Source organism: Canis lupus, chromosome X, assembly GCF_048164855.1.
Source record: "Canis lupus baileyi chromosome X, mCanLup2.hap1, whole genome shotgun sequence".
Taxonomy (NCBI): domain Eukaryota; kingdom Metazoa; phylum Chordata; class Mammalia; order Carnivora; family Canidae; genus Canis; species Canis lupus.
In genome coordinates, this window is record NC_132876.1 from 84,564,529 (window position 1) to 84,583,972 (window position 19,444).

At 36.3% G+C, this 19,444-nt stretch overlaps 1 protein-coding gene across 2 annotated transcripts in view; it reads right to left on the minus strand.

Annotated features, from left to right (window-relative positions):
* The window catches only part of RP2 (RP2 activator of ARL3 GTPase), a 53,213-nt gene that overhangs the window by 11,305 nt on the left and 22,464 nt on the right, over positions 1 to 19,444 (minus strand). For both annotated transcript variants that reach the window (XM_072815785.1, XM_072815784.1), the window contains exon 3: positions 17,751 to 17,865. In XM_072815785.1, coding sequence (XP_072671886.1) covers positions 17,751 to 17,865 — 115 coding nt within the window. The remainder of the gene's footprint in view (positions 1 to 17,750; positions 17,866 to 19,444) is intronic.

Below are 19,444 nucleotides of genomic sequence, written 5' to 3' on the forward strand. Positions count from 1 at the left end.
AGATTTTTATTTTCATTGAAGTATAGTTGACATACAGTATTTTACTAGTTTCAGGTCTACAAAATAGTGATTCAACAATTATATACATTATAAAATGCTCACCAAAATAAGTGTGTTACCATCTGTCACCTTACAAAGTTATTACAATATTATTGAATATATTCCCTATGCTGTACTGCTTTTCATCTCTGTGACTTATTTACTTTATAAGTGGAAGTTTGTACCTCTTTATTCCATTAAAAATAACTTTTTAAAAAGGTTTTTTTTTTTCTGAGAGAGAGAATGCATGACCAGGGGAAGGGATATGGAGAAAGAGAGAGCATCTCCTGCTGAGCACAGAGCCTGACACGGGGTTCGACCTCACAACCCAAAGACCATGACTTGAGCCAAAATCAAGAGTAGGATGCTCAACTGACTGAGCCACTCGTGCCTCCACAATAATAGTTTAAAGCATTAACAAAGCTATAACAAATTAACAAGGTATTTAAGTGTTTACAGCATATGTAATAATAAAATATATAACAACTATACAGGAATGGGAGGGAAGACTTGAGAATATAATGTTAAGTCCTTATATACAACAGGTAAAGTGTTATTCTTAGTGTATTTGAATTATTTAAACATGCATAGTGCAAAACCTAAGGTGACCATTAAAGTAGGTTTTAGAAAAAGTAGCAAAAATAACAATAGAGGAGATTAAATGGAATCATAAAAAAAATGCCTAATTAAACAGAAGAGGTAACAAGAAACAAAAGACAAATGGAAAAAAAGCAGCTAGCAAGATGGTAGATGCTTGCCGAGGCATATCACAGTCAAATTTACAGAACACACAAACAAAATACCAAAAGCAACAAAGACTAGAAAGAACTAGAGAACACCACCAGAAACATCAACTCTACAGGTAACATACTGGCATGAAATTCATATCTTTCAATAATCAATCTGAATGTAAATAGACTAAATGCTCCAATCAAAAGACATAGAGTGTCAGAAGGGAAAAAAATAATCAAGATCCATCTATATGCTGCCTAGAAGAGATTCATTTTAGACCTGAAGATACCTGCAGATGGAAAGTGAAGAGATAGAGAACCATCTATCATGCTAATGGGCGTCAAAACAAAGGTGAAATAGCCATATTTTTATTGGACAAACTAGATCTTTTTTTAAAAAAAAGATTTTATTTCATTCATTCATTCATTCATTCATTCATTCATTCGAGACACACAGAGAGAAAGAGAGGCAGAGACATAGGCAGAGGGAGAAGCAGGCTCCATGCAGGACGTCCGATGTGGGACTCGATTCCAGGACCCCGGGATCATGCCCCAAGCCAAAGGGGTCAGACAGTCAACCGCTAAGCCACTCAGGTGTCCCAAAACTAGATCTTAAAACAAAGACTGTAACAAGTGATGAAGAAAGGCATTATACCATAATTAAGGGGTCTATCCATCAAGATGATCTAACAATTGTAAATATACTCCCAACTTGAGAGAACCCAAATATATAAATTGACTAATAATAAAAACAAAGAAACTCATTGATAATACAATAATAGTAGGGGACTTTAATACCGCACTTACAGCAATGGACAGATCTAAGCAGGAAATCAACAAGGAAACAATGGCTTTGAATGACAAACTAGACCAGATGGACTTAACAGATACATTCAGAACATTTCATCCTAAAGCAGCAGACTACACATTCTTTTCGAGTGCACATGGACATTCTCCAGAAGAGACCACATGCTGGGTCACAATAAAGCCCTCAACAAGTACAAAAAGGGGCACTTGGGTGGCTCAGTTGGTTAAGCATCTGACTTGATTTCAGCTTAGGGCATGATCTCAGGGTCATGAGACTGAGCTCTGCATCAGACTCTGCATTGAGTGTGGAGCCTGCGTAAGATTCTCTCCCCCTCTGCCCACCCCCAACTCATGCACTCGCTCTCTCTCTCTCTCTCTCTCTCTCGCTCTCTCTCAAAAAAAAGAAAGTAAAAAAGATCAAGATCATACCATGCATTTTCTCAGACCACAATGCTATGAAACTTAAAGTCAACTACAAAAAAAATCTGGAAAAGACCTCAAATATCAAATACATGGAGGTTACATAACATCCTACTAAAGAATGAATTGGTTAACTGGAAAATTAAAGAAGAAATTAAAAAATACATGGAAACAAATGAAAATACAATAGACCAAAACCTTTGGGAGGCAGCAAAGGGGGACCTAGGAGAGAAGTATATTGTAATACAGGCCTACCTCAAGAAACAAGAAAAGTCTCAAATACACAACTTAACCTTACACCTAAAGGAGCTAGAAAAAGAACAGCAAATAAGGCCTAAAGCTGGCATTAGAAGGAAAATAATAAAGATTAGAGCAGAAATAAAGGATATAGAAACAAAAAAACCCCCAATAGAATGGATTAATGAAACTAACAGCTGGTTGGTTCTTCAAAAGAATTAATAAAATTGATAAATCCCTAGCCAGACTTATCGAAAAGAGAAAGGACCCAAGTAGATAAAATCATGAATAAAAGAGGAGAGATCACAAGCAATACCGCAGAAATACAATTATAAGAGAATACTATGAAAGATTATATGCCAACAAACCGGGCAACCTGAAAGAAATGGACAATTTCCTAGAAACTTATAAGCTACCAAAACTGAAACAGGAAGACAGAAAATTTGGACAGACCCATAACCAGCAAAGAAATTGAATCAGGAATCAAAAATCTCCGAATAAACAACAGTCCTGGGCCAGATGGCTTCCCAGGGGAACTCTGCCAGACATTTAAAGAAGAGCTAATACCTATTCTTCTCAAACTGTTCCAAAAAATAGAAATGAAAGGAAAACTTCCAAATTTATACTATGAAGCCAGATCACCTTGATTCCAAAGCCAGACAAAGACTCCACTAAAAAGGAGAATTACAGGCCAATATCCCTGATGAACATGGATGGCAAAATTCTCAATAAAATACTAGCAAATTGAATTCAAGAGTACATTAAAAGAATTATTCATCATGATCAAGTGGGATTTATTCCAGAGTGGTTCAACTACAGGGTAGTTCAACATCCACAAACCAATCAACATGATATACCACATTAATAAAAGAAAAGAACCATATGATCCTGTCAATAGATGCAGAAAAAGCATTTGGCAAAACACAGCATCCTTTCTTGATAAAATCCCTCAGCAAAGTAGGGATAGAAGGAACATACTTTAACATAATAAAGGCCATTATACGAAAGACCCACAGTTAACATCATCCTTAATGGGGAAAAACTGAGAGTCTTTCCCCTACAGTCAGGAACTAGACAAGGATATCCACTCTCACCAATACTTCTTAACAAAGTACTAGAAGTCTTAGCCCCAGCAATTAGACAACAAAAAGAAAGAAAAGGCATCCAAAATAGCAAGGAAGTCAAACTTTCACTATTTGCAGATAACATGGTACTCTATGTAAAAAAAAAAACCCAAAAGACTCCACCAAAAAACTGCTAGAACTAAGACATGAATTCAGAGAAGTTGCGGGATATAAAATCAATGTGCAGAAATCTGTTGCATTTCTATACACCAATAATGAAGCAGCAGAAAAATAAATCAAGGAATTGATCCCATTTGCAATTGTCCCCAAAACAGTACGATACATAGGAATAAACCTGAGTAAGTATGAAAGATCTGTACTCTGAAAACTACAGAACACTTCTGAAAGAAATTGAAAAGGACACAAAGAAATGGAAAAGCATTCCATGCTCATAGATTGGAAGAACAAACATTGTTAAAATGTCTGTACTACTGAAAGCAATCTACACATTTAATGCAATCCCTATCAAAATACCACTAGCATTTTTCACAGAGGTAGAACAAACAATCTTAAAATTTGTATGGAACCCCAAAAGACTTGAATAGCCAAAGCATTTCTGAAAAAGAAAAAAACTGGAGGCATCACAATTCTGGATTTCAAGCTATATTACAAAGCTGTAGTCTTCAAGACAGTATGCTACTGGCACAAAAGCAGACACACAGATCAGTGGAGCAGAACAGAGAACCCAGAAATGGGCCCACAACTATATGGTCAACTAATCTTCGACAAAGCAGGCAAAAAGATAGTCTCTTTAACAAATGTTGTTGGGAAAACTGGACAGCAACATGCAGAAGAATGAAACTGGACCACTTTCTTACACCACACACAAAAATAGATTCAAAATGCATGAAAGACCTAAATGTAAGTAAGACAGGAAACCATCAAAATCCTAGAGAAGAACACAGGTAGAAACCACTTTGACCTCGGCTGTAGCAATTTCTTACTTGACATGTCACCAGAGGCAAAGGACACAAAAGCAGAAATGAACTATTGGGACTTCATCAAGATAAAAAGCTTCTGCACAGTGAAGGAAACAATGAACAAAACTAAAAGGCAGCCTATGGAATGGGAAAAGATATTTCTGATATCTTCTCTTGACATATCTGATAAAGGGTTAGTATCCAAAGTCTATAAAGAACTTATGAAACTCAATACCCCCAAAAAATAGTCCAGTTAAGAAATGGGCAGAAGACATGAAAAGACACTTTTCTGAAGAAGATATCCAGATGGCCAAAAGACACATGAAAAGGTGCTCAACATCACTGATCATCAGGAAAATACAAATCAAAACCACAATGAGATACCACCTCACACCTGTCAGAGTGGCTAAAGCTAACAACACAAGAAACAAGCGTTGGTGAGGATGTGGAGAAAGGGGAACCCTCTTGCATTGCTGGGAACGCAAACTGGTGCAGCCACCCTGGTGAACAGTATAGAGGTTCCTCAAAATGCTAAAAATAGAACTACTCTATGATCTGGCAATTGCACTACTAGGTTATTTACCCAAAGGATAAAAAATGCAGATTCAAAGGGATATATAAACTCTGACATTTATAGCAGCATTATCAACAATAGCCAAACTATGGAGAGAACCCAAATGTCCAACGACTGATGAAAGGATAAAGAAGATGTGGTATATGTATACAATGGAATATTAGTCAGCTATCAGAAAATGAAATCTTGCCATTTGCAATGATGTGGATGGAGCTAGAGTGTATAACACTAAGTGAAATAAGTCAATCAGAGAAAGACAAGTACCATATGACTGCATTCATATATGGAATTTAAGAAAGAAAACAGATGAACATAAGGGATGAGGGAGAAAAGGAGAGAGGGAAACAAACCATAAAAGACTCCTAACAATAGAGAACAAACTGAGGGTTAATGGAGGGGAAATGGGTGGGGGATGGATTAGAAGGGTAATGGGTATTAAAGGAGGCACTTGTTATGATGAGCACTGGGTGTTGTATATAAGTGAAGAATCACTGATTTCTACCCCAGAAACCAATATTACATGGTATGTTAACCACAATTTAAATAAAAGATGGCAGATGTTGATCCCAACTATATCCATCTCTTTTAATGTGAATGGTCTAAACACAGCTGTTAAAAAACAGATTGTTAGACTGAATTGAAAAGGAAGAATCAAGTATATCCTGTCTATAAAAACTTGCTTTAAAATGTGTGTGTAGTCAAAAAAAATAAAAAAATAAAATGTGTGTGTATGAGAGAGAGAAAGAGGGGAGGGTTAGAGGGAGATGGAGCGAATCTTTTTTTTTTTAAGATTTTATTTATTTATTCATGAGAGATACAGAGAGAGAGAGAGAGAGAGGCAGAGACACAGGCAGAGGGAGAAGCAGGCCTGATGTGGGACTTGATTCCAGGACTCCAGGATTATGCTGTGGGCCGAAGGCAGATGCTAAACTGCTGAGCCACCCAGGATTCCCCAGATGGAGCGAATCTTAAGCAGGCTCTACACCCAGCATGGAGCCTGATGTACTGTTTATTCTCCCAACTCTGAGATCACGACTTGAGCTAAAATCAAGAGTTGGAGGGTTAACCGATTAAGCCACCCAGGCACCCCAAAAAACTCACTTTAGATATAGACTTCAATCAATTAAGAGAAAAGGGATAAAGATATATATGAGACACTAAAGAACCAAATGAAAGCTAGAGTGGCTGTATTTCAGACAAAGTAGATTTCAGAACAAGAAAGATTATCAGAGACAAAGAGGGACATTACATAATGATAAAGGATTCTCCAAAAAGACATAACAATCTTAAATGTGTATGCATCTAACAACAGAGTTTGACAATTCACAAGACAAAATCTAACAGGATCTGACAAGAGAAATAGACAAATCCAGTTAATGTTGGAAACTTCAACACTCCTCTTTCATTAATTCACAGAAGTAGACAGAAAATCAGTAAAGACACAGATGAACTGAACAGCACTATGAACCAAATAGACTTAGTGGACATTTATAGAATATTCCACCAAACAACAAAAAACCATTATACATTCTTCTCTCATGCAGACAGAATATTCACCAAGAGACGCTATATGTAATTAAAGAAAATAGAAATCATACAATGTGCGCTTTTGGACCATAACAGCTTTAATTTAGAAATAACAGAAATACATCTGGACAATGTACAAGTGTTTGGAAATTAAACAATATATGTCTAAATCAATGAATCAAGTAAAAAGTCTCAAGGGAAACTAAAAAATATTCTGAACTATATCAGGGGTCAACACACTTTTCCCATAAAGGGCCAGATAGGAAATATTTTAGGCTTTGTGGGCCATACAGTATGTACCACAACTAATGAACTTTGCTGTTACAGCACAAACAGAAAAGCATGATAGATAAAAGAATGATACAATAAAACTTAACTTATAAAACACACAGTATGCCATAGTTTACCAAAGCCTGAATTAAACAAAAATACATGTCAAAATTTGCAGGATGCAGTTAAAGCAGTGCCTAAAGGAACATTTTTTTAAAGGAACATTTTTAACATTGAATACATATGCAGTTGATTCTCATTATTCACAGATTCCTTATTTGCAAATTTGCCAACTTGGTAAAATTTATCTGTAATCCCAAAATGAATACTTGCAGTCTTCTCATGGTCATTCAGAGAGAAACACAGAGCAGCAAAAATTTAAGTTGCCTGACACACAGATTGCTGAAGCTGAACAAAGTGATCCTCTCTGCCTTCTTGTTTCAAGCCCTCATACTGTAAGCAGCATCTTTTTCACAGTTTTAGTGCCATGTTTTCCAAATTTTGTGGGTTTTGTTGGTGGTTTTGCTATTTAAAATGGCCCCCAAACATAGTACAAAAGTGCTGTCTAATGTTCCTAATTTTAGAAAGGCTGATTTAGGCCAGAGTTAAGTGCTATTTGCTGTGAGTTCAATATTAATGAATCAAAAATATATACCGAATAAAATGTCTTTAAACAGAAACAAACAGGTGTGCCTGGGTGGCTTAGTAGGTTAAGCATCTGACTCTTGGTTTCAGCTCAGATCATGATTTCATAATTTCAGGTCATGATTTCATAATTTCCAAACACTTGACCTTCTTAAGGTCAAGACCTGAGTTGAGTTGGGCTCCTCACTCTGTGTTGAGTCTGCTTGAGATTCTTTACCCTTCTTTTCCCCTCCCCTCTGTTCCTCTTTCCCCACCCTCCCACCCCCATGCACACATGCTCTCTATCATAGATAGATAGATAGATAGATAGATAGATAGATAGATAGATAGATAGATAGGATATTTTTTAAAAAGAAAAAATAAACAGAAATAAACTTACAAAAGATTATGTATGGATTGACTCACAAAAATTTTATGACCAGAGACTTGTAGGAACTTAACCCCATATTTCTCTTAGGAGCAAAAGCTCAGTACTCATTAATTCAGTCTTCACAGTGACATTACAGAACATAACTACTGTGAAAAGCAACTCTATTAGAAAAGAAGAAATATCTAAAATCAGTAACCTAATCTTAAACCTCAAGAAATTAGAGAAACAAAAGCAAATAAAATGTAAAACAAGGAAGGAATAATAATTAGTTGAGCAGAAAATAATAACATTGAAAAGAGAGAAACAAAATCAATGAAACAAAGAGCTGCTTCTTTGATATTATCAATAAAACAATAAACCTTTATTCAAGCTGATAGGAGAGGGAGAGGATTCAAATTACCAATAGCAGGAATATTAGTGGGACATTACTACTGATCCCAAAAATGTTAATAAGAATAGAGAAATATTATAAACAACTCTATGTCCATAAATTTGGTATCTTAGATGAAATGAGTTTCCTAAAAGACAAGTACTATCAAAATTTATTCAAAACGAAAAAGCCCTATAAGTAAATAATTTAATAAGTAAATTAAACTTACAGCCAAAAATCTTTCTCTCCAAATCTCCAAGCCTAGATGGTTTCATTGGTGAAGTCTACCACACATTTAAAAAAGAAATGATATCAATTCTCTAAAATTTATTCAAGATCTTAGAAGAGGAAAAGATATATCCCATCTTATTTTATGAGGCCAGCATTATCTTAGTATCAAAGCCAAACAAAGATATTACAAGAAAACTACAGACCAATGTCCCTCATGAACAAAGATGCAAAAATCTTCAAGAAAATATTAGCAAGTTGAATTTGGCAATATATTAAAGAGATAATATACCAGGATCAAGGGAGTTCATCTCAGGAATATAAGGCTGGTTCAACAGTTAAAATTAACAAGTCATTCACCAGATTAAATTATTAAATAATAAAAAAATTATCTCAGTAAATTCAGAAAAAAACATTCAACAAAATTCAACATCCATGAAAAATGAAAACTCAACAAACTAGGGATAGAATGAAACTCCCTTAGCCTAATAAAAGGTATATATAAGAATCCTATAACCAAAATAATTTTTTATGGTGAGATGCAACACCTGCACTCTGAAATCAGTAACAAGGCAAGAATGTCCTCTCCTCACTATTCTGTACATCATCATAGTGGAAGTTCTATCCAGCATAATAACGCAAAAAAAGAAGGAAATATAAAAGTCATGTCAAAATGACAGAGGAACCAGCCTAAAAGAACTATCAATGGCTAAAACTGGAACAGTTTGATAGTACTGGACTATAACTCAAAGAACAAAACGCATATTCATGAGTCTCTACTGATAGAAATAAATGACTAAGAGTAAATGGGGGAGAAGGGACAAATATTTCTTACAGAAGAATTCCAAATAACGTGAGTTGATACTCCCCTCTCCAGGAGGTAGGTATAGCTTAATTCTCCTTGCCTTGAGTGTAATCTGGTCTTAGTGACACAACTTCCAAAGAACAAAGTATGAAAAGGAAAAAGCAGGAACTTTACAGTGTTTGGGAAACCTGGCAGACACCACCTGAACTAAGTCACCAAGGTCAATGCTCCAAAGAGAAGTCATGTTGATATCCTGTACCCCTGGATGTGATGTGATGTGATGTGATGTGATGTGACGTGATGTGATGAGAAGGGCATTTCACCTCTTCTCCCAAAACCTCAATCTAACCAGAGAAAACATTAGACAAACCAAAACTGAGGTACATTCTACAAAACAACTTAGTAGTACTGTGAAAATATTTCAGGGTCATGAAAAACAGGAAAGACTAAGGGACTCTCATGGATTTGAGGAGATTAAAGAGACATGACAACTAGATGCAACGTGGGATTTTGGATTGAATTCTGGAACAGAAAAAGGATATAACTAGAAAAACTGGTGAAATTTGGATAATGACTATAGCTTAATAGTTTTTTTTTACCAGTGTAAATTTCTTTGTTTTGATAAACGTACCATGGTTATACTAACATTAGGGGATGCTGGATAAAGGGTATATGGAAGCTATCTGTCCTACCTTTGCGACTCCTCTGTAAAACTAAAATTATTCCAATATAAAAAGTTTATTTAAAAAAAAACAACTAAAAAAAAAAAAAAAAAAAAAACAACTGAGGGGCACCTGGCTGGCTCAGTCAATAGAGGATGTAACTCTTGATCATGGTGTCAGAGTTCAAGCCCCATGTTGGGCCTAGAGCTTACTTAAAAAAAAAAAACAAAAACAAAAACATGGGGCGTCTAGGCAACTCAGTCAGTTAAGCATCCAACTCTTGGTTTCCGCTCAGGTAATGATCCCATGGGCTATGAGATCAAACCCCATGTTGGGCTCTGTGCTTAGAAGAGGGTCTGCTTGAGAGTCTCTCTCTCTCTGAAATGAATATATAAATCTTTTTAAAAATACAGCTGAATGGGAGAACATAATTGTAAATCTTATATCTGGTAAGGGGTTAATATTCAAAATATATAAAGAATTCATATAACTCAATAGGGAAAAAAACTACCTAGGAAAAAAAAGTACCAAACAATCTGATTAAAAAATGGGCAGAGGGGGTGCCTGGATTGCTCACTTGGTTAAGTGTCCAACTCTTGGTCTTGGCTCAGGTCTTGATCTTATGGTTATGAGTTTGAGTCCCATGTTAGGCTCCACATCATGGAGCCCACTTAAAAAACAGGCAGATGATATGAATAGACATTTTTCCAAAGAAGACATACAGGTACGTGAAAGGTGCTCAACATCATTCATCATCAGGGAAATGAAAATCAAAAACATGATGAGATTGATCATCTCACACTTGTTAGAATAGCTACTATTGAAGAGATAAAAAACAACAAATGTTGGCGAGGATGTGGAAAAAAGGAAGACCTTGTACATTCTTAGCAGGAATGTAAATTGGTGCATCCACTATTAAAAACAGTATGGAAGCTCCTCAAAAAATTAAAAATAGAATTACAAATATGATCCAGCAATTCCACTTCTGGGTATTTATCTTAAGAAGATGAAAACACTAACCAGAAAAGATACATGTACTCTCATGACACTGCAGCATTATTTACAATAGGCAAAATATGGAAACAGCCATTGATATTCATGAATAGATAATGAAAATGTGGCATATTTACACATAGAGACACACACACATGCACACACACAATGGAATAATATTCAACCATAAAAGGGAACTTTCCCATTTGCAACAACATGGATGGACCTTGAAGGCATAATGCTTGGTGAATTAAGTAAGAGAAAGGCAAATTCTATATGATCTCATTTATATGTGGAATCTGAAAAAAAAAAAAACCTAAGCTTATACGTACAGAGAACAGAGTGGTAGTTGCCAGAAAGGTATAAAGTGAGGGGTGGGCAAAATGGGTGAAGGGGGTCATAAGGCACAAATTTCCACTTATAAAATACATGTCATAAGGATATAACGCATAGCATAGTGACTATAGTTAATAATATTGTATCACATATTTGAAAGTTGCTAAGAGAGTAGACTGTAAAAGTCCTTATCATAAGAAAAAGAATTTTGTAACTACATATGGTGACAGATGTTAACTAGATTTATTGTGGTGATAATTTCACAATATACACAAATACTGAATCATTATGTTGTACATCTGAAACTAATAGGTTACATGTGACCTGTATTTCAAAAAATATCTAGTAGCTTCTCATCTCAGTCTAGAAGCCAAAGTCTACAATGCCTACAAGGCCCTCTATCATTGGACTCTTTCACTATCTCAGACTTCATCTATGTTTACTGAATAAATGAAAGAATGACCCTCTAAAACAAAGGAATCCAAGTCTGACTAATCATCAGAACGATCTGGGGAACTTTTTAAAATGCAGATCCCAAGGGTATATCTCAGAAATTTTTTAATCAGTCTTTCTGGGGTGGGAGATGGAAATTTATATTTTTCCAAGTACCCTAGATAGTTCTGAGGATTAGTTAAGTTTAGAAGATTCTCAAGATGGAAAACACAGTGAATTCTCTCATTAAGCAGACAAAAAGCTTTATTAATTGAAAGTAAATAACTATAACAGCTTTAACTGAAGAGGAAAATTTAGAGATTCTGAGGTACAAAGTACTTGAAATAAAAGTGTATTTTCAAAAGAATAAGTTCACCCTTGACTCAAAACAGTGGTTTAAAACTGGGAGCAGGGATGCCTGGGTGGCTCAGTGGTTGAGAGTCTGCCTTTGGCTCAGGGCATGATCCCGTGGTCCCGGGATTGAGTCCCACATCGGGCTCCCTGCAGTGAGCCTGCTTCTCCCTCTGCCTATGTCTCTGCCTCTCTCTCTGTATCTCTTATGAATAAATAAATAAAATCTTTAAAAAAAAACAAATAAAATAAAACTGGGAGCAATTTTGCCCCCCCCCAGGGGGCATTTGGCAATACCTAGAAACATTTTTGGTTATCACAACTAGGAGTGTGGTGTTTGCCACTGGCATCTGGGTGGTAGAAGCTAGGGATGCTGCTAAACATCCTAAAAAGCATGGGACAGCCCCACCCCACACGATCATCCATCCTAAAATGTCTATAGTGCTGAGGTTGAGAAACCCTCCTTAGAATGTCTGATGGCCACTTTTAGATAAGGACCCAATTGACCCAAGTCCTGCTAGAATATTTCCACTGACAGCCTGCTCATCATTCCATATCAGTCAATGCAATATTGGGCAGCTAAAAACTTTTCCTCTGTTTTTTATTTTGAAAAATCGCAAAAGTTAAGAAAAGTTGACAGAAAAACATAAATATCCATTTGCCCTTTACCTACGCCCATCAAATGTTAACATTTGGCCCCATTTGCTTTATCCCACACTATACTTGCTTTTTTTGTTTCACTGAGCCATTTGAAAGTAGCAAGACATCATGACACGTCAGCATGAGTCTCCTAGATAACCACAAGATAATCATACTTAAGGATATTAACAGTAATTTCAACTTCATCTTCACAATCTTCGCAAGTTTTCCCCAAAAACGTCTTACAGCTTTATAGTTCACCACATCTCAATCAGATGAAGGTTCATTCATTGTACTTAATTGTTATGTTTCTTTTAATCCATAATAGTCCCTCATCATTTTTGTTTGTTTTCCAGGACATTTGTTGCCCTGGCCAGTTGTTTTGTGAAATGTCTTCGTTTTTGAATTTGAATCATCATGTTCTCATAGTGTCATTTAAAATGTCTCTAGATTTTCTTTCTTTCTGATAAACTAGAAGTCTTAGCTTGATTAGATTCAAATTAAGTATTTTGAGGAAGAACTCTTCATAGATGATGATGTGTATTTCTTACTGAAAAACACAATGTCAGGCTGTCCTGCCTTCAGTGATCCTAAGTTTGATTGGAGTGATCACCAAGTCTCTGATGTAAAGGTTTTTTTTTTAAGATTCTATTTACTTATTTGAGAGAAAGAGAGGAAGAGAGAGCAGAGTGGGAGGAAGGGAGGGAGAGAGGGAAGGGCAGAGGGAGAAGCAGGATCCCTGCAGGGAGACTGATGCAAGTGAGACTCGATCCTAGGACCCCAGGATCATGCCCTGAGCCATAGGCAGATGGTCAACCACTGAGCCACCCAGGTGTCCCACAAATATCCTATTTCTTTTTTTTTTAAAGATTTTATTTATTTATTCTTGAGAGAGAGAAAGAGGGGGAGAGACACAGGAGGAGGGAGAAGCAGGCTCCATGCAGGGAGCCCGACGTGGGACTCGATCCCAGGTCTCCAGGATCACGCCCTGGGGCTGAAGGCAGCGCCAAACCGCTGAGCTACCCAGGCTGCCCCAAATATCCTATTTCTTAGCAACTTTTACCCCAATAGTTTTAGCATCCACTGATAATCTTTACTGAATTAATTATTACCTTGGGGATTAGAAGATGGTGATTTTCAAAGTCTAATCATTCCTTCTACATTTATTAGCTCACAGTATTCTGTAAAGAGCAGAAGATCTTTCCTTTATTTCTTCCTCCTCCTTTTTTATCACTATGGATGCATGGATTTCTGTTGTTAAATCAATTCTCTTCATTATTCTTTGTTATACCTAAATTATCCCAAATTTGGCCAGTGGAAACAGATTTAAGCTTGTTCTTGTGACCTTTTGGCATGACCTCATTAGTCATTGAATACTTCCTATGGATATCTCTGGTTTTATAAATTTTTTTAAAAATTTTAAATTTATTTATTCATGAGAGACACACAGAGAGAGAGGGGGGCAGAGACACAGGCAGAGGGAAAAGCAGGCTCCATGCAGGGAGCCCGATGTGGGACTCATCCCGGGTCTCCAGGATCACGCCCTGGGCTGCAGGCGGCACTAAACCGCTGAGCCACCCGGGCTGCCCTATCTCTGGTTTTAAAAGTTAATTATATGATGTTCATTTGCTGAAATTCCTGTAACATTGGCCCATTTATTTTAATTCTACTTTTTTTAGTTCTACTTTTACCTCTTCCATGTGGAATGTTGTGTTAAACACAGATATTATATTTGGGGTTGGAGCATTTCTATGAAACTACTCCACTAACATTGCATGAGCACATAAATCATTAACTTAGACCTACTCATATACTCACTTCATCCCTAACTTCACACATTAGGATGTCCATTACACTTAATAACTTAACTTAATAACATTAACTTCAATGTCTGAAACCTCTTGAGTTTATTTTTTAAAATTTTATTTATTTATTCATGAGAGACACAGAGAGAGAGAGAGATAGAGAGAGAGAGATAGAGGCACAGACACAGGCAGAGGGAGAAGCAGGCTCCATTCCATGCAGGGAGCCCGATGTGGGACCGGACCCCGGGTCTCCAGGACCACACCTGGGACTGAAGGTGGCGCTAAGCCACTGAGCCACCCGGGCTGCCCTTCTTGAGAGTTTAAAGGCTTGTTTTCAAGGTTCCATCAGAATGCTCCCATTTCAAAACAGTTGTATCAAACAAGCCAGGACACTTGAAAAACTATAAAACACTGATGAAAGAAATTGAAGATGAAACCAACAAATGGAAAGATATGCCATGCTCATGGACTGGAAAAACCAATATTGTTAAAACATCCATATTACTCAAAGCAATCTACAGATTTAATGCAATCCCTCTATCAAAATACTAACAACATTTTTCACAGAACAAGAACAAATAACCTTAAAATTTGTATGAAACCACAAAAGACCCTGAATAGCCAAAGCAATCTTGAAAAAGAATATAACTGGAGGTATCTCAATCTCAGATTTCAAGACATGCTACAAAGCTGTAGGTAATCAAAATAGTGTGGTACTGGCACAAAAATAGATCAATAGAACAGAATAGAATCCAGAAATAAATCCACACATATATAGTCAACCAATCTATGACAAAGGAAGCAAGAACATACAATGGGGAAAAGACAGTCTCTTCAACAAATGTTGCTGAGAAAACTGGACATTGAAAGAATGGAACTGGACCACTTTCCTACACCATACACAAAAATAAATTCAAAATGGATGAAAGACCTAAATGTGAGGCCTGAAACAGTAAAAATAATAGAAGACATAGGCTGTAATTTCCTTGACACTGGCCTCAGAAACTTTTTCTAGGCATGTCTCCTCAGACAAGAAAAATAAAAGCAATAAAGTTAAAAGGTAACCTACTGAATGGGAGAAGACACTTGGAAATGAATATCTGAGAGGGGGTTAATATCCAAAATATATAAAGCTCTTATGCAACAGCAAAAGAATAAATAATCCAATTAAAAATGGGCAGAGGACCTAAACAGAAATTTTCCCAAAGAAGACATACAGCTGGCCAACAGACATGTGAAAAGATGCTCAACATCACTAATCATCAGGGAAATGCAAATTAAAACCACAATGAGATATCACTTTATACCTGTCAGAATGGCTAAAATAGAAAACACAAGAAATAACAAAGTGCTGGTTAGCCAAATTATGGAAGCAAGCCATGTCCATCCACAGATGAATGGATAAAGAAGGTGTGGTGTGTGTGTGTGTGTGTGTGTGTGTGTGTGTATACACACAATATACAATATATCCATATACACAATGGAATATTACTCAGCCATAAAAAAGAATGAAATCTTACCATTTGCAACATGGATAAAGAAGGGAGGGAGGGAGAATGAAATCTTACCATTTGCAACATGGATAAAACTAGAAGGTATAGTACTAAGTGAAATAGGCCAGCCAGAAAGAAACAACTGCCATATGATTTCATTCATATGTGGCATTTAAGAAACAAAGGAAAAAAAGACAAAAAGCCAGGCTCTTAAATACAGAAAACTGGTGGTTGCTAGAGAGGAGGTGTGTGGGGATGGAAGTCAAATAGATAAAGGAGATTGAGAGTACACTTATCTTGGTGAGCACTGAGAAATGTATAGAATTGTTGGATCATTACATTGTATATCTGAAACTAATGTAATATTGTATGTTAATTATACCTCAATTTAAAAAGTACTAAGTCGGGATCCCTGGGTGGCGCAGCGGTTTAGCGCCTGCCTTTGGCCCAGGGCGTGATCCTGGAGATCCGGGATCGAATCCCACGTCAGGCTCCCGGTGCATGGAGCCTGCTTCTCCCTCTGCCTATGTCTCTGCCTCTCTCTCTCTCTCACTGTGTGCCTATCATAAATAAATAAAAATTAAAAAAAAAAATAAAAAAAAAAAATAAAAAGTACTAAGTCATAATTTCCAGTATATATTCTAGAGTAGATTTATGCACTGGGTTAGAGCAAGTCCCTCATACTGTTACAGTAACCAAAATGGTATATGAAATACTATATTAATGGCTGAGTCATAGCCAGCATTAGTTATTAAAATGATCCCAACAATCTTCCAATATTTTTTTAAGATTTATGTATTTATTTTAGAGAGAGAGCGAGAGAGCGCGCACATAGTGGGGCAAGGAGAGAGAGAGAATTTCAAGCAGACTCCCTGCTAAGCACAGAGCCAGACACAGGGCTCACTCTTACCACCTTGAGACTGTGAGCTGAAATTAAGAGTCTGACACTTAACTGACTGAGTCACCCAGGCGACCCTCCTCCAACATTTTCATATAGGTTTTGCAGTTATTACAACTTATACATAAAAAGTATATAAATGTAGATGTGCCATCTTTTTAGGGTATACTCAATCTGCACTGCATATTATTCTACATATTTGCTCAGGCAAATAAAGAGAAGCCTGATGAGCCTTGAGCAAACAATGTCCCTGTTCTGACAGATAAACAGAACTCTGTCCCCTAGAATCAGTATACCTTCAAATACATATAGGCAGGGATGCCTGGGTGGCCAGTGGTTGAGCATCTGCTTTTGGCTCAGGGCGTGATCCTGGGTCCAGGGATCAAGTCCCACATTGGGCTCCCTGAAGGGAGCCTACTTCTCCCTCTGCCTATGTCTCTACCTCTCTTTCTGTGTCTCTCATGAATAAATAAAATCTTAAAAAAATACATATAGGCAGACATAATATCCCTTCCAGAGGGCACATGAATTCCAGTTCCTCTGTTTGCAGATGTATTTCCAGTATTTGAAATTTGTTGGTGGTATTTGCCCATTGGGTAAAACAATTCTACTTATGGATGAGAAGTTAATCAATCATATTAAATACATAAAAGAGTATACAATTTTATTTGTATTTCTTATTTTCTTTCCAGTATGGTCAAAGCCCACTGAAAGCAGAAAGAATCCTTATAAAGTGCTTTGTAACTCTGGACAGGGAGAACGAAACAGTCACTCATTGTAGTACAATAATACAATAAAATAATAACTAAAATAACAACATATAATAATAATAAAATGTGACTTTCAAGTACTAAGATGACAAAATAGGAAAAAATCTAATGCCTAATTTCTAGTTAGTTATATAGGGATTTTTGAATGATGTGAAATTTTGACATTTTTGAATAGTCATAGGAAAAAAAACATAAAACAAACAAGAAAGAGAAGGCAATGTAAGAGAAATGCCAATGGCAAGAGCAGATCTAATCACATGTCAAGAAGATAAGCACACAAGTACACCAATCGTTCAGAACATACCTTTGTTCAGAAGAGGAAGGAAGTCAGGTGCTTTTTCCCCAAAAACCCTTTGAGCATCCTCAGCTTTCATTGACACTTCCTTTGTCTGAACTAGGAAAAAGCCTTTACCAACCATCTGTGGAAAATAAAATTTCATTTAGGTTTTTAAAATGAACTTCTGAGATTAAAACAATATATTTCTATTCTAGTATTTTTCTGTATAAAATATGACACAGCATGGTGATTTTTGTTTGAATCATCACTGTAATTCAAGGCGTTTGCTCTAACAAGTTTTCACATATACAAGATTTTTCCAGAAGGGTAGTTGTGGTTAAGAATTAGTGTGCAGTGCCTCATTTGTTTGGTGATACTTGTAAATGTCCAATAAGGAGAGAATGGTTAAGTAAGTAAACCAGGGTACATTCATCACATGATGAAATAGCATTGATCATTAAATATAACAAATCATAAAATGAAGAAAAGCTTATGTAATAATTTTGAAAAGCATGATACAAATGTATGTAGTATAGCACAATAGTGATAGACCACATTTACGGAGCCCTACTGTATGCCAGGCAGTTTTATGCACTTTACATGTATAACACGTTTAACCCTCTCGTGAGGTAGGTACTACTATTACCCTAATTTTACAGGTGAGAAAATGAAGGCACAGAATGGTAGAGAAACTTACTCAAGGTCACACAACTATCAAGTAACAGAATTGTGATTTAAACCCAGTTAATCTCATTATAGACAAAATAATGAAAAATTATTCCTAAAAAGACTATTCAAGATATAGTATGTTATAGATGATTTCTTTTGTTATGGATGATTTTTAAACTTATTTCTACTCTTCCTTATTTCTACAATTCTGTACAATAAGTACACATTAACTTTTAAAATAACAATGAAAGTAGTTTTTAAAAATGCAAAGTATTCACTTAATTTTTTTAGCAAAGCGTATTGGATTTTTCAGTATAAAAGTAACATATAGGGCACCTGGGTGGCTCAGTGATTGAGCGTCTGCCTTTGGCTCAGGTTGTGGGATCGAGTCCCGCATTGGGCTCCCTGTGGGGAGCCTGCTTCTCCCTCTGCCTATGTCTCTGCCTCTCTCTGTGTGTCTCTCATGAATAAATAAAATCTTTTAAAACAAAGTAAAAAAATTAAATAAATAAAAGTAACATATATGTTCAACACAAAACACTTCAAAAATGAAAAAATAGAAACAAATATGAACCAAGGTGCTACCACTCAAAGGTGCCAATGCCATTAGGGTATACTTCCATTTACCCTCCCAGTTTTATTTTTCCCCCATTACAGAAATAACACATGTTCATTGTAAAATCCATATAACTACAAAAAAGAAAAGAAAATCCTGCTCTTAATCCAATTCCTAAGAATAACCATAACTGTTAACATTTTAGTATATATAACTTTCCAGACTTAGATCTCTTAAAAAATTCAGATACTTATATAATATTCTACAAATTTTCACTTACTTGACTGTGAATATTTCTCAGCTATTTCACTATAAAATCAGTTTTTTTAATAAACTAATTTTTTATTGGTGTTCAATTTACCAACATACAGAATAACACCCAGTGCTCATCCCGTCAAGTGCCCCCCTCAGTGCCCGTCACCCATTCATCCCCACTCCTCGCCCTCCTCCCCTTCCACCACCCCTAGTTCGTTTCCCAGAGTTAGGAGTCTTTATG